Raw genomic sequence first — 13,266 nt, 5'->3', positions numbered from 1 at the left:
ATCCTGACAGGTTAGCACAGACGCATTCACCCACGTCCTGCCTGTGTGTACGTTGATGAGGACCTACAGTGTACCTTGACAGGCTGCAACACTGAAGTGTATGACGGTAATGTTCAGTTGTCAGACCAGACATTAGCCTTGTCCACGGTGAAATGCTCTGCTCCTTAGTGCATTCCTACATAACTGGAAATGAGGAAACAGTCCACACATGCAGCTTTGAAACACGTAGGTATATTTCGCTTTCAGGTCCAACGGAACAAACATGACACAACCTCACGTGAGGTTTTCATGCAACAGAAAAATAGGGAGGAAGGAAAGGGAAGTTAGGGAGGAAGAAAGAAAGAAGGGGGGGGGGTGTAGTTATCCAACACAAGGTACCAGTTCATCAGAGGCAATGAGAATAGAAAAGGATTAAATTGTAGTAGATCGGGGGGGGGGGTTGCAACTGTTGTTCCTTATCCTACCAGCAGAAGGCAGTGACACTATAGGATCCCCAAAGCAGAGGCTGGTTAGGAAGCTCCTGTGCAAATGTTTGGTACAGGTTAACCTTCAGTAACTCCTGATATCATGTGAATGCAGTTGCACCAGTACAGCTCTCAGGCTCTCACTGGTAGTTCACTTTGCCACCATTGCGCACAATAATTCAATTTGCGACGTAGTGAAATGCTGGGCGACGCACATAGTGGGCAGATGTTGGCCATTTTTAAGAATAAAATCAGACGTTTGTCACTTAAGTCTGGTGCGACAGAGGTTCTTCTCTGACGAGCTGCAGAAAAAAATGTTTTGATCTCGCATGGCATAACTGAGGAGTCATCCCAGTGTGATGGGAGCGTGCGAGGGTCTTATTCCTCACCTTCTACAGTTTGTAAAGGAAGCCTGTCTAAAGCTTGAGCTGCTAACACACCTGAAATAATTGCATTAGTCTGGATTTCAATGAAGCATTTCAAACGGATTTTCTAACATCACAAGAATAAAATTATGGATTAAACACTGAATCCCTTTTTACCGCGGACGGGTAGGGTGACATGGTCAAATTTAGGCATTCTGAATATCAGCTTTGCTAAATACCAGCGGTGGAAGAAGTTTACCACAATGAGAAGACTCAATTACAAATAATGCATTCAAAGTACCAAAAGTAATTAAAAAAAAAAAGTAGTTAATTCTGTTTTATATGATTTTGGGCAGTTTAACCTATAACAATACAATGTATTTTATAGACTGATTATATGTTTTGGGTGTAAAATCTGAAAACTACAGTTGTCAGATAAATGCAATGCAGTATTTCCCACTGAAATGTGGTGGAGTAAAAGTATAAAGTAGCATAAAATGAAAATACTCCAATAAAGCACCCTAGTATTGTCCCTAAGTCTAGTAATTTCGTAAATGTACTTAGTTTCATTCCCCCACTTCTAAATACCAAAAACTTTTATACTATCAGTCTATAAAAGTAAAGAAATGCCAGTATAAGCGTAATATATTTCATATTAACAATTATCCTTCAGTGCCTTTAGATGGTCTTCCGTTAACCGGCTTGAATTTCTTGTTGATCTAATTGAAAATAGTAGTTTTGCTTCAAACTGTGACGTCAGGAAACAGGTCGCCTTCTGAAAGAAGGTCTCCAGTTATAGATTTAATCTCGAATGGGTCTATGAGGATCTACAATATGCAGTTTTACTTCTTTTCTCCAGTTTGCCCAGCGCTTAGCCCCTTCACAAACAGAATTTGTGTTGCGTTCAACTTCCCGAAACAGAAGGTGGCAAGAGTGATCTGACAATGAAGGGCCTTAAATCCTTAATACACGAGAGTAGTGCTGGTGTTCCTGCAGCCAGTGGCTCTGTTTACATGTGCACAGCATTTCAGGTGGAGGCTTTTATTCCGAAGCATGTTCTGTTCAGTCGAGGCTGTGTTTTCAAACTCTAATATCGTACAGGTTAAAGCCTTGTATTTCATTTCTGTCTTTGTGCTCCAAATATGAATTAAACGTGTTAGACGAGGTGTCCCAAATGTTAATTGAGGATTTGACCCAGTGCGAATGTAAACACAGCCACTGATCTCTGTCGGATTACTACATATGTCTGGAAACACTGAAAACTCTAATCAGAACAAGTGTCTGCACTTGCTCCTGTCTCCTGAAAACATGTCCCTTCATCTAACTGCTCCGTAAGCAGACTAATCCAGGAGGTTATAAAAGCATTCAGCTAGAGTGTGATGAACGAGCCCTTAGTGAGTTCTCTGTCTGTCAGAGGGAAAGAGAGTGGGAGGAGGGTTTGTCCCAAAGCAAGACAACTATTCAATCGTTTCTGCCTGGTACAACTGCTGAGGAGGCTGCAGAGCTACAAAAAGACGCCGCTGATGGTGCGTCAACTGTTTTTTGTGGATTTTCGTCATCGTCCGGTTGGTGGGATCATGCAGTGTGGTGACAGGTTACGGCTATCTTAAGTCTACCGCTCGTTGTTAAAGAACTTTACTTACAAATTAAGAAACAACACAACATGATAATACTGTAAAAGGTAGCCTTGAGCATACAGTGCATATTAACATGCACACACACACACGCGCGTTCAGACCCAAAGCACAGCCGTACTTTATAAACACATGGCGGCTCAAACGATACGTGCTACTGGTGTCGTTGATCAAATGCATTATGGGACACCTTTGTTTCATAATCTTCCCCAAATCCCAAAGAGATCAATCTCACATTCTCTCTCTGTCTCTCTCTCTCTGTCTCTGTAAACTGGAGTATGGTCATCTTTAACAACATGTCAAAGTAAAAGCACAATAATAAGAATACAAATGAATAAATAAAACAACATGAAGGAGGACGACAGTATGTACAAATGAAAAAAAAACAGAACATTTAAATTTTAAAAATCAACAAAATGCCAGTAGATATCAATAAAAACCTAATGGGATCTCAGGCCTGTTTTCTCAGCGAAAGACCACATCGCAGTCAAATCCCAATAACGCCCCACCCCCACCCACCTCCACCCTGACCACCCTGTCAGATCAGAGCAGGAAGCTACGCTACATAATACTGCCTTTCAATGCCAAAGAGTGTGCGCCATACATGAAGACAAATGTACTTCATCCCGTGATATACATAGACGTACAGTATATACATGATATACATGTGTGCTGGAGTAGAAACTGAGCAATCCACCCACCCAGCAAAAAAAAAAACATCCACACTTTGTCACAGGCTCCCTGATCGTTAAACGTACGCATGTCCCTTCATTGTCTTCCCCAAATATAAAAATGAAAGTAAAATGACAGTGATGACTTTCCTTAGCCTCCTTAAAATTCCCCCTCCTCCATCCTTGCACACAACGACAACAAAAAAAAATTGATGATATGATATGAGAGACGAGAACCATCATGCATTGATTTGAGTGACTGTTTTGATAGCAACAGAGAGGGTGAGGAAGAAAGGGTCGTAGCGGGGCGCGGGGGGGGTGGGGGGTTCAGAACTGGGAGGCCGAGCTGGGGTCGCACTGGAGTAGCCGGACGATGGAGGGGTCGCTTTTGGCACCTTTGATAAACTCCTCCAGGGACAACTTGCCTGCAGGGTAGAAGGAGGAAGAGAAAACAAAGAAAAGAGCCATTTATTTTGAAGGAATATGACCCTCGCAGACTACAGAAATGCTTGTTAAGTCAATATGGTGCTACTTCTACTCCAGTACATCTCAGAGGCAAATATCGTACTTTTTACTTCTCTACATTTGTCTAACAGCTTTAGTTACTAGTTACTTTTCAGATTACAATCTTTCATACACTTCCTGTCCACTGAAAAATACTTCTTCAGCCAAGTAAACTATTCAAAAAGAAACTCGGCCAAAGCTGAAAATGGCTGTTTTTCTTATTTATCTAATTGAATTTGTTCACATAAATATGTTATTTGAAAGTATAAAGAAGTATATATTGTGTTGTAAATATGTGTTATTGGAGGATGCGGGCTTTATTTTTGTTTGATAATGTCTTGAGGGATGGGCCAAATGCCATTTCCTCCTCTCACCATCGTTGTTGAGGTCCATTTGTCTGAAGATCTTATCCGTCCTCTTCTCCGGCGTGGATTCATCCTCTGGCATCTTCATCACAGATGACACCATCTTGTAGATGGCCTGATAGACGGAGCGAGAGAAAGGATTAGAGAGATGGGGTTGGGTTGGGTGGGGGCGGGAGAACAGAAAGATAAGTGAATTCAAGCCTGCAGGGACCCGTTAAGGAGACTCAGCAGGAGAGAACTGAAACCCAACTGAACTGAGAAATAAAGTCACTGTGGCTTTCATTTGTTACTCCTGATGCTAAGAGCTGCTCCCTGGGCAGCTTTTCCACAAATACTCACGCAGGCTCTGTATGACTATAGAACCACCCCATCTTACCACAGTGACACTGACCCCATGTGCCAGCAGGGTGGGGGGGCTCGAGAGCAGGGCTTACTGTATTGATCTGGTACATCTTTATCTGCGAGCGCATCCCATCCCCTGATAGCATTAAATTAACCTCTGCAAGTGAGCACAGAGAATCTCCGAGTATCAGCTAGCCTCAGACACGGATCTACAATCAGCTTACGTGCCCATTAAATCTTCTCCGTTGGGAGCATAGGGTGTAAAACTGACTGTAGATCAGCATCACAGCAGCACCCTCAGAAGGGAAGGTAGCTTGCACGAAATAAGCCCTCTGTGCTTCTGGGTAAGACATACCAGTTCTAAAATTGTATCCCTTGGACTATAAAACCAGAGTTCATATATTCTTCCAAACAACAGTGAAGAGAACAGCTGGGCGTACATACTCTCCTAAAATGGGGCCAAAATAAGGAATAGTTGGGGGGAAACTATGGAGGACCACAGGAAGCCCAATATTGTACTGTAGTAATACTGCAACCTTGTCCTGGGAAATATTATCTTTCTCTATTCTCAGTTTTTACATAACGATTTTAGGAATGATTTATACATTATTTTAATTATGGTATACATTTTCCATTTTCAATACATTATACCTTTAGGCCGTTATACCAGATTAAGTCAAAAAACCTTTTGAATATCTACAAATCAGGAAAACACGGTGTTGACATTTTGGCGGACGTGTCTTTTGATTCGAGTGTGTCGGGAGAAGATTCAGTCTGTTGTCCGATAATGTGGCGTAAAACAAATCTGACTTCCCCTATCATGCCAGTCTCTCTCCCTCCCTCTCCCTCTCTCTCTCTCTGTGTACAATGACACAATGGGCCCCTCCGCTCTCATCCAACGGTGCGTAACCTCAGTGAGCCTGAGGATAATCCCAATATTCTGCACACTCAGGGATAAACTCTGGTTAAATTTAACTCGCTAATCCATGAGAACCCAGTAGTGCACACACGCTTGCACACACACGCAGACCATACAGTGAGACCCTCAGTCTAATATCTCAACATATGAGTCGATTTCTTCTCTTCGAGAGTGACGACAGGATTACGGCACTAATGTAGCACTGTACTTAACAGTCTTCATGCAAACTGTTGCCTGGGCCAATATTGCAGTCAGCACATTAAGTATGCCTCTTAGTATTTGCATATTAGTGCTCGAGCCTCGAGCTTGCTTCTGGGAAAATTTGAAGGTGCAGTGACAGCGAGAAGAAAAGAGGCCAAATTTATTCTTCAAGTATATCATGTTATCAGCTGCACCATATGTGTTTATTCAAAGCAAGTTCAATTTGGTGACTAAGAGATTTATGACATCTGTCACCGCAGATATGTGTCATGTTCAAAGTCCCCATGTGACTAATATTTGGGATCAATATTATATATTGATCTTATTGAACATGCTAAGCTAAGAACATGGTAAACATCACGCATGTTGGCATTGTCATTGTGAGCATGCTAGCATACTGATGTTAGCATTTAGCTCAATGCACAGCTGCCTCACAGAGCTGCTGGTTGGAGATGCTATTGGTTGCTTTATGGGAAATGTAGGATCCACTGTTTTTGGGTGTTTGACCCAATACCTGGGACTGAAAGTCAGGACATCTTAGCCTCTGATGCACAGATTTTGACCATTCTACTTTTCTACTTCTTTTCAACACTAAATTTACTAAAGGGGCCCTTTAAGAATGTCTCGCAGAGGCTGTTTCCAAGGATTACACTGCTGTTTCAGTGTGAGATTGCTGGTATAGCGTAATTGGAGGATGAACAGTCAAAAACATCAGAAAGTTTCAAAAATGAAAAATCCCCCATACCCGTTGCATAGTCCAGATGCCTGGACTCATCCTTAGCCCCCAACCACACTTACCCAGTGTTCTTGCTCACCTGTACGATCTCCAGCATCTCATCGCGGCTGATGTACCCATTTCCGTCAAGGTCATACATGCTGAAGGCCCATTTCAGCTTCTGCTCCAGCTTGCCCCGTGACGTGACGCTCAAGGCGATGATGAACTCCCGGAAGTCTATCGTCCCGTCGCCGTTGGTGTCAAACGTTCGGAAGACGTGCTCAGCGAACTTGGAGGCGTCCCCGTAGGGGAAGAAATTGGCATAGATTTTCTTGAACTCCTCCACATTCAGCGTTCCACTGGGGCAATCCTTCAAGAACCCCTGAGGAAAAGAAGACACGAGGCGAGACAAGGGTGAAAAAAAAGTCCTTAAACACTCCAGGACAATATAATACACCCCTGCGATACATCAGCAGACCAAAATAAAACCTTTTCAAAGCCAGTTGGAGCAGTCAGGAAACCAGTCAATGTTTCATTCACACAATGCTTCATTCTGAACAGACTGAAGAAGTACGTTTTGATAAGGAGCTTAGTCTTGGATATCTGAGAGCAGTTCTATCTTCTTTTCAAGGAGTCACATTTGATAAAGCAGCATTGTGCCTGAGAAGAAAAGGGAAGTAAAAGTCATGTCAGTCTTGGCCTTTTTTCAGCAGGAATAAAGCTCTTTTCTTTTACGAAGGCCTTTAAGATAGAGGCAGCGAGGTGACAGTGTCATTGTCCTGATTTGAAGGCTGGAACTACTTCTTGATCATCATATCAAATATTCTCATAAGTGAAGGTGGAAAGTCAACATGGTTCTGTTCCTAATAAAACTTTTATTTCATTGCCATTTCAGTGTCTGACATTTTCTGTGAGAGATCGTCACGACTTTTAGCAAGGCTCGGATTTATTCCCAATAAATCCCCCCAAAAGACAAGTTGGATAAATTCTCAGAGGCCTCGGGCACCTCAACATCCGGTGGAATATGCTGCGCAGTTTGTACGACAGCTCCAGCATCCACGAGCTGTTAATCCGCTGACAGCCAACACCAGCATGACCACTGTCAGTGTGAAGAGACCCGGGGTCAGCGAGGTGGCGGTTTAACATGTGCAGCTCTTATTCAGGACGGCTCACACAGCTGTTCCATAGGTCTAATCCATGCATAAAGCCATATAGCCATTACACAAACACACATCCCTGTGCACAAGATGAGATAATTCATGCGGTCACTGGACATAGTGCTGTTACATTATCTGCCATGGGTGAAGATTTGTACCAACACCAGCATACTGTTGACTTTTGAACTCAGAGTCAACACAGACACATAGTTGTCCTCAAAAAGTCACTATAACTTAGTTTCCTGTGAATGATCGCCGTAACCCAATAGTGAAGTTTTTCCGCATAACTCAACTTTAATTTCAGAAGGTGAGAATTAAAGGAAAAACATAAAAATGTACACTCCTACAGTATCTAGATCTTTTCTTTAAAGCTGCAATAAACAATAGTAGTAAAAATAATAGTAATACTAATAATCAGCCTATTTTAGTTAATGGTTTTGGTTTTATGGCCCAAGCTCTAACAAGCCAACTGTACACTACCTGTCCAGCACCAAATGGCAACCAGACAAAGTTAGCGACAAGCTGCAAACATTGTGGAGCATTTAGCAGCTAAAGAGCCTCAGGTATTTCCCTCAGGAGTTGTTGGAGACCAGTAAATATTGGACTTAAATCTGGCCAGAAACCCAACTCCAAAGTTCCATGTCTGCTATGTGCCAATAGGCATCAACTTTATAAGGTGATAAGGTTGTGTTGACAGCTAGCCAAAAAAAATCAATTAATGCAAGTGTAAATAAAAGTAGCAATACCACGGTACTAAGTACGGTGAGCAAAATGTACTTAACTATAAAAGTAAAGTAAAATCATTCTATATCTTTTATTATTAGACAATATTACTGATGCAATAATGTGTAAGCAGCATTTGCACGTTGTAGCAGGTCAGGGTGGGGCTAATTTTCAACTACTTTGTTAGAACTACTTTATAACAATGCATCATATTTTATAAGATGATGATATACTTTTATGTAAATATCTGTTTATTATTACACATTGCAACTATTAACTATAGCTGCTAAATAAATATAGCAAAAAAAAAATACATTTCCCTCTGAATTGTAGTGGTATGAAAGTATAAAGCGGCATAAAATGGAAATACTCAAGTAATGTACAAGCACTTATATACTATAATACGTGCGTTGGTATCAACCGAAAGTGTCCAGACTGTGTGGCCAGTGTGAGTCCACATACTTTGTACCACTCCTGCAGCTCGTGGTCGGAGAACTCAGTGTTCTCCCGGAGGTCCTGCAGCATCTCTGGCCGCAGCTTGCTGTTCTGTTTCCCCATGGCAACCGGACAGGACTCTTGGTTTCCTTGACAACAACAGTGACGACACCACTAGCCAGGCCGCTTTTCACACCTGTCAATCAGAGGTAAGGAAACAGGAGGTCAGCGACTATTAAGCAGAGAGGAGGACGAGCTCCTGTGACAAATGAGAAGTGAAATACAGTTGGTCAGCAAACAGCGGCAGATAAACAATATGAGGGATTAGAAAGTAGGCTTCCTCAAGCAAGATATAGGTGACTGTCAAATACGGTTGAAAGTAGAAGGAAATGCCCTCTAAAACCAAGAAAAAAAGATGCTTAATCTATTACGAGCCAGCTGAGTTTGTGCAAATTAAATCACCAACCAAACAATGGAAAAATAAGAGAATGCAGTTCCCTGCGAGACGCTGACAAATTGACAACATGACTTTGTCCACTCACATAATGACTCTGTGTATTTCTAAATGAAGTCAAAGCGAGCTTTGTCACAGTGCTGTGTCCCAATTCCCATGACACGGGATGTTATGCAACGCCAAGCGTCTTTAAACTGCTGCATCACATTCCGAAAACGTTAAATAATCCCAAACGCACCCCTGTGACGTCAAGCGCTAGCCCACTGATGACATTTATGGGTTTATCTGGCCAGCTGTGCGTTTGTGTGTCAAATCAGCTGTGTGGTGTGTGTGTGTCCTAATCTTCACCTCAGCTCAACGTGCCTGACAAACCACAACATAGTTGCATCATTGATGCGTCACTATGAAACCAAATCCTTTAATATTTTTACCTTAAAATTCCATTGATATACCCATTAATAGCAATGTCAATAAGGTCGTTTTAATGGGCATATCTATTATAATATGTTAATGCATTTTTAATGGGTTATATGCATGGAGGATTTTAAGGGGTTACCTTAAAAAGTGAAAAATCTTTGAAAACCATCCCTTAATTTATACCTTGAAGGGAGAATTCATGGATGGTTTTCATGGGTTTTGGTCAAATTAAATGAGGACATCAGCCAGCCTAAACTACTGGTCATACCAGACCAAATATGGCTGTAGCAGCAAAACCCCTGAGTGCATTGAATTGAGTAAAGGTGCTTGTCATTGCCTTTAAATTCAACTTTACACTTTCTAAGAGACAGAATGTGTTGTTTTTCAAAGTAACAGCCTCACTTTAAGCCATGCAAATGGTGCTTTAAAAATCCATAGTTTATAATAATCCATTCATTTACCCATTATTCAACCCCAAATTTGAGGTATAAACACCTGCATGCTGTTTGGAATACAAACCCCTTAAAATATGATTAACTTTCACCTGAAAATATTTCAGACCTTTAGGAGGTTAGGGTTGGCAACATGTTGAGAAATCTTGTGCTTTTATTTATCAATGAATATGACATCTTTACTAATACATACTGATATGACACTGTCATATATATATGTAACAGCTTTGTGTAAGAAAGGAGCAGCAAACTTGTGCTTGTTGACTTTGCTACCTTGTACTAGACAGCTAATTAGGCCTGTGTTCAAAGTAGTTGCTTCTGTGTGTGTGTGTGTGTGTGTGTGTGTGTGTGTGTGTGTGAATGCTGATTTAAATTACAGTATCACTGGGGCTTTAACACTTCCGATGAGACTTGGCCGACCTCGCTGACCTCCTGTCTCTCCTCAGTCATGCTCGGTAATTACACCAACAACATTGTGTGTGTGTGTGTGTGTGTGTGTGTGTGTGTGTGTGTGTGTGTGTGCGTGAGAAAGTGAGAACAAGCACAGGCCTGTGTGTGTTTATAAGAACTTGAGAAAGTCAAACAGTATGTGTGAGGCATATGTGAGGTGGACGGCGTGGGTGTTGCGGGTCATTATCACTGCCTGCCGAGAGCTTCACACACAGAGAAACAAAAATTCCACCCCCGCCCTGTCGTCCCTTTACTCAGCTAATAAAATTAGACTTGTGTTAAGTCCCTCATCCTGAAGGCCTCTGACTAAATGCTTGTGCACTGACAGCGATGCTTGCAGCCAATTCTCCCTGAAGGGAGAATTGTAGCCATCAATTATGATTTCCTCCTCTCTGTTTGGGGAGTGGTGAACGCTGCACACTCCGAGGATTAGGAAACAATATAACGGCCCCTTTGCCCTGCAGCTTATATCCAGACTGCGTTTCCACCTGTCGTTTAAAAAAGCCCATTTCTTTGCCTAAAAACACAAGAAAATGCCAGTTGCTACCATTATATTTCTGCCCCATTTAATTGACAGCGCACATCTCATTTTATGCTTGAGTCATTTTATTTGTAAATCATGATTGACAGGTATGTCTTTTTTTTTTTTCTTTCTCTAGTGCCTTCATGTGAAAATTGTACATATTTGCCTTACATTTCACTGTTAATGTGGCAGAACTGGTGTCAGATTTCTCTGTTTTCGCTCTATCCAAACACCACTGAGCCAGCCAGCACAGCTCAGTCAGTCTTTAGCCCTACACACAATCTAGAGACAAAGGCAGACACCGACTCATTTCTCCTCAAGGAGTAATTGAGTGGCGTCTGCAGCGCTGACACCTATATGTGAAATCAGTCTCGCTATAAAACAGTCATTTGTGTGTTTTAGTGGAACACGCAGAAAACAGACTTGAGTGCACCGCTGTGTCTCTGGTAAACACACACACACACACACACCTGTCATACACGCATTGACGTGCACACTTCTTAGAACCTGTAGAAATTAATAAAAGCCACCCCACGCTGTCCAATTATCATTTGGAGAACGCAGCCACGAAACAAACTGTCTGTACACTCTGTGTGTGTGTGTGTGTGTGTGTGTGTGTGTAGACGTGCAGGTTGGGGTGTATAAGAAGAAAAGCTTGGAAGAGAGGATGAGATTTAATTGGAGAGACAAAGATTAAAGCAACTAATGCTCTCTGATGACATAAAGACATACACAGCAAACCATTACCTTAATTGGCTCCTAACAAAAGAGAATAAAGTATGTGAATAAAAAGAAAAGTATTCAGTATGCTAAAGGACTAATGACACATTTAGGGCCATTTTAACACGTTGCTCATGTTGAATGCTGGACAGTTTCAACCATTATTTGGGTATTTGAGATCACACCAAAACAATCAGATCAGAGTTTGATCCCCTCCTCTAGGACCTCATGCAGCAAATGAAAGCTTTGTGGTAAGGATTCATGTCATCTCAGAGGTGATGGGAGGTTCTCTTTGTGAGTGGTTCAACCTTTGTTGTAAAAAACATGATGTGCTTTTTTGTATTGACAAGCAAAGCAACTCTCAACAATTACACTGTTGTTTATACTCTCATCCACGCCTAACTGTCAGTCTCCGCTCAGTGCACAAGTGAAACACTATGTTCAAGTGGTAATCCATTACAATAAAGGCAATAAAGACAACAAAGGCTAATCTAATCTGAATCTCACTTCCATAAGATTGGGTGACTTGTGAGACACAGAAAACTGGTTAAACCTGAGCAGCAATGGCTGAGATACCCTGACTTTTAGTACCTATAGTGTGGGTAATATTTCATATTTTCTTTTTACATTTCAAACTCAATCCAGTTTATTTATTTATTTATTTATTTATCACAATGCAAGTTCTCAGGCATCTTTAGTGATGCTGGAAAAGCATCGAGCTCTTCTAATATTACAGAAATGTCATGTGGCTGCTGCGTTGTTTGATAAGAAAGACAGTCAGCCTCATTGTGGGTTATGGACCTCCAGCATGGCTGCGAGAGGAGGCGTTGGATCATCCGACAGCCCTCTGCAGGTTCGACAAAGCCCTTGGAGACCAAATCACAGAAAGTGAGTGTAAACTGACAGACAGGCTGCCAGCAGTCTCTATTAGCTACGACCGCACAACAAATCTTATTCTAACACGCTGACCTTTTCACTGCAGTCGCCTCTCCCTCCCTTTTTTTTCTTCTTTTTCTTCAACCCAGATGTGACCAGTAAAAATGTTTCTCTCCTCACCAGCCACAGTTGTTTTAATCCCCCTGTGGCCCCAAAACCTTCGTACCATCCCTCTGTGGTTCATCCCTCCATCCTGAAGCCTGCACTATTAACTAATCCATCCCTCCAGTCTAAGTGCCCGGTGCTTGGTAGTTGTTGCTGTCCAGCCCCATCCTAAGTAGACGCAGACACTCACACACACACGTTGAACACACACATAAACAGACTCTGCCCCTTGAACATCTGTTCCAGAGCTACTAAGCGGGTCATCAACCTCTGGGCTGATGATTCTTGCACAGAGGAGAGAGGAGGGGAAGACAGAGGACGGAGAGAGACAAAAACATGGAGATAAATGATGTAACACCAAAGATACAATCAGATAGAGAAAGGGAGCTAAGGTGAGAGAAAATCAGGTCCAAGGACATAAGGTGCTAATGAGATTAGTTTCTTCAGTAACAAAAATGGCATGCATCCTTTTTGTCCAACACAAAAAAGAGCCTACATCTACATCTCGTACAAATCACTGGCTCGCGTCATGTGAATCAAGCTTGGAGATATGTCACTTCTGGCTTCCGTGTTTGGATTAGGAAATAGACACCTTGGGAAATGTGATAAAAAGCCTTTTTTATTGAGGAGCAGATTGAATATTGTTTTTCACCCTGATGGAGTTTTTGATGACAGTAGGAATATCTCCAAAGCTTCAGTAAAACTGCTGTGTTG

At 41.9% G+C, this 13,266-nt stretch overlaps 1 protein-coding gene across 1 annotated transcript; it reads right to left on the bottom strand.

Annotated features, from left to right (window-relative positions):
- Positions 1-3,461: 3,461 nt before the first annotated feature.
- Positions 3,462-8,618, bottom strand: LOC139298558 (hippocalcin-like protein 1). Its single transcript, XM_070921206.1, has 4 exons — positions 8,523-8,618; positions 6,281-6,562; positions 4,013-4,118; positions 3,462-3,559 (listed from the first exon to the last, which is right to left on the bottom strand). Exons 1-4 carry the CDS (start codon positions 8,616-8,618, stop codon positions 3,462-3,464), a joined length of 582 nt encoding a protein of 193 aa, XP_070777307.1.
- Between the last annotated feature and the right edge of the window lie 4,648 nt (positions 8,619-13,266).

This window comes from Enoplosus armatus, chromosome 16 (genome assembly GCF_043641665.1).
Source record: "Enoplosus armatus isolate fEnoArm2 chromosome 16, fEnoArm2.hap1, whole genome shotgun sequence".
Lineage (NCBI taxonomy): Eukaryota > Metazoa > Chordata > Actinopteri > Centrarchiformes > Enoplosidae > Enoplosus > Enoplosus armatus.
This window is presented reverse-complemented; position numbering and strand designations above follow the sequence as displayed.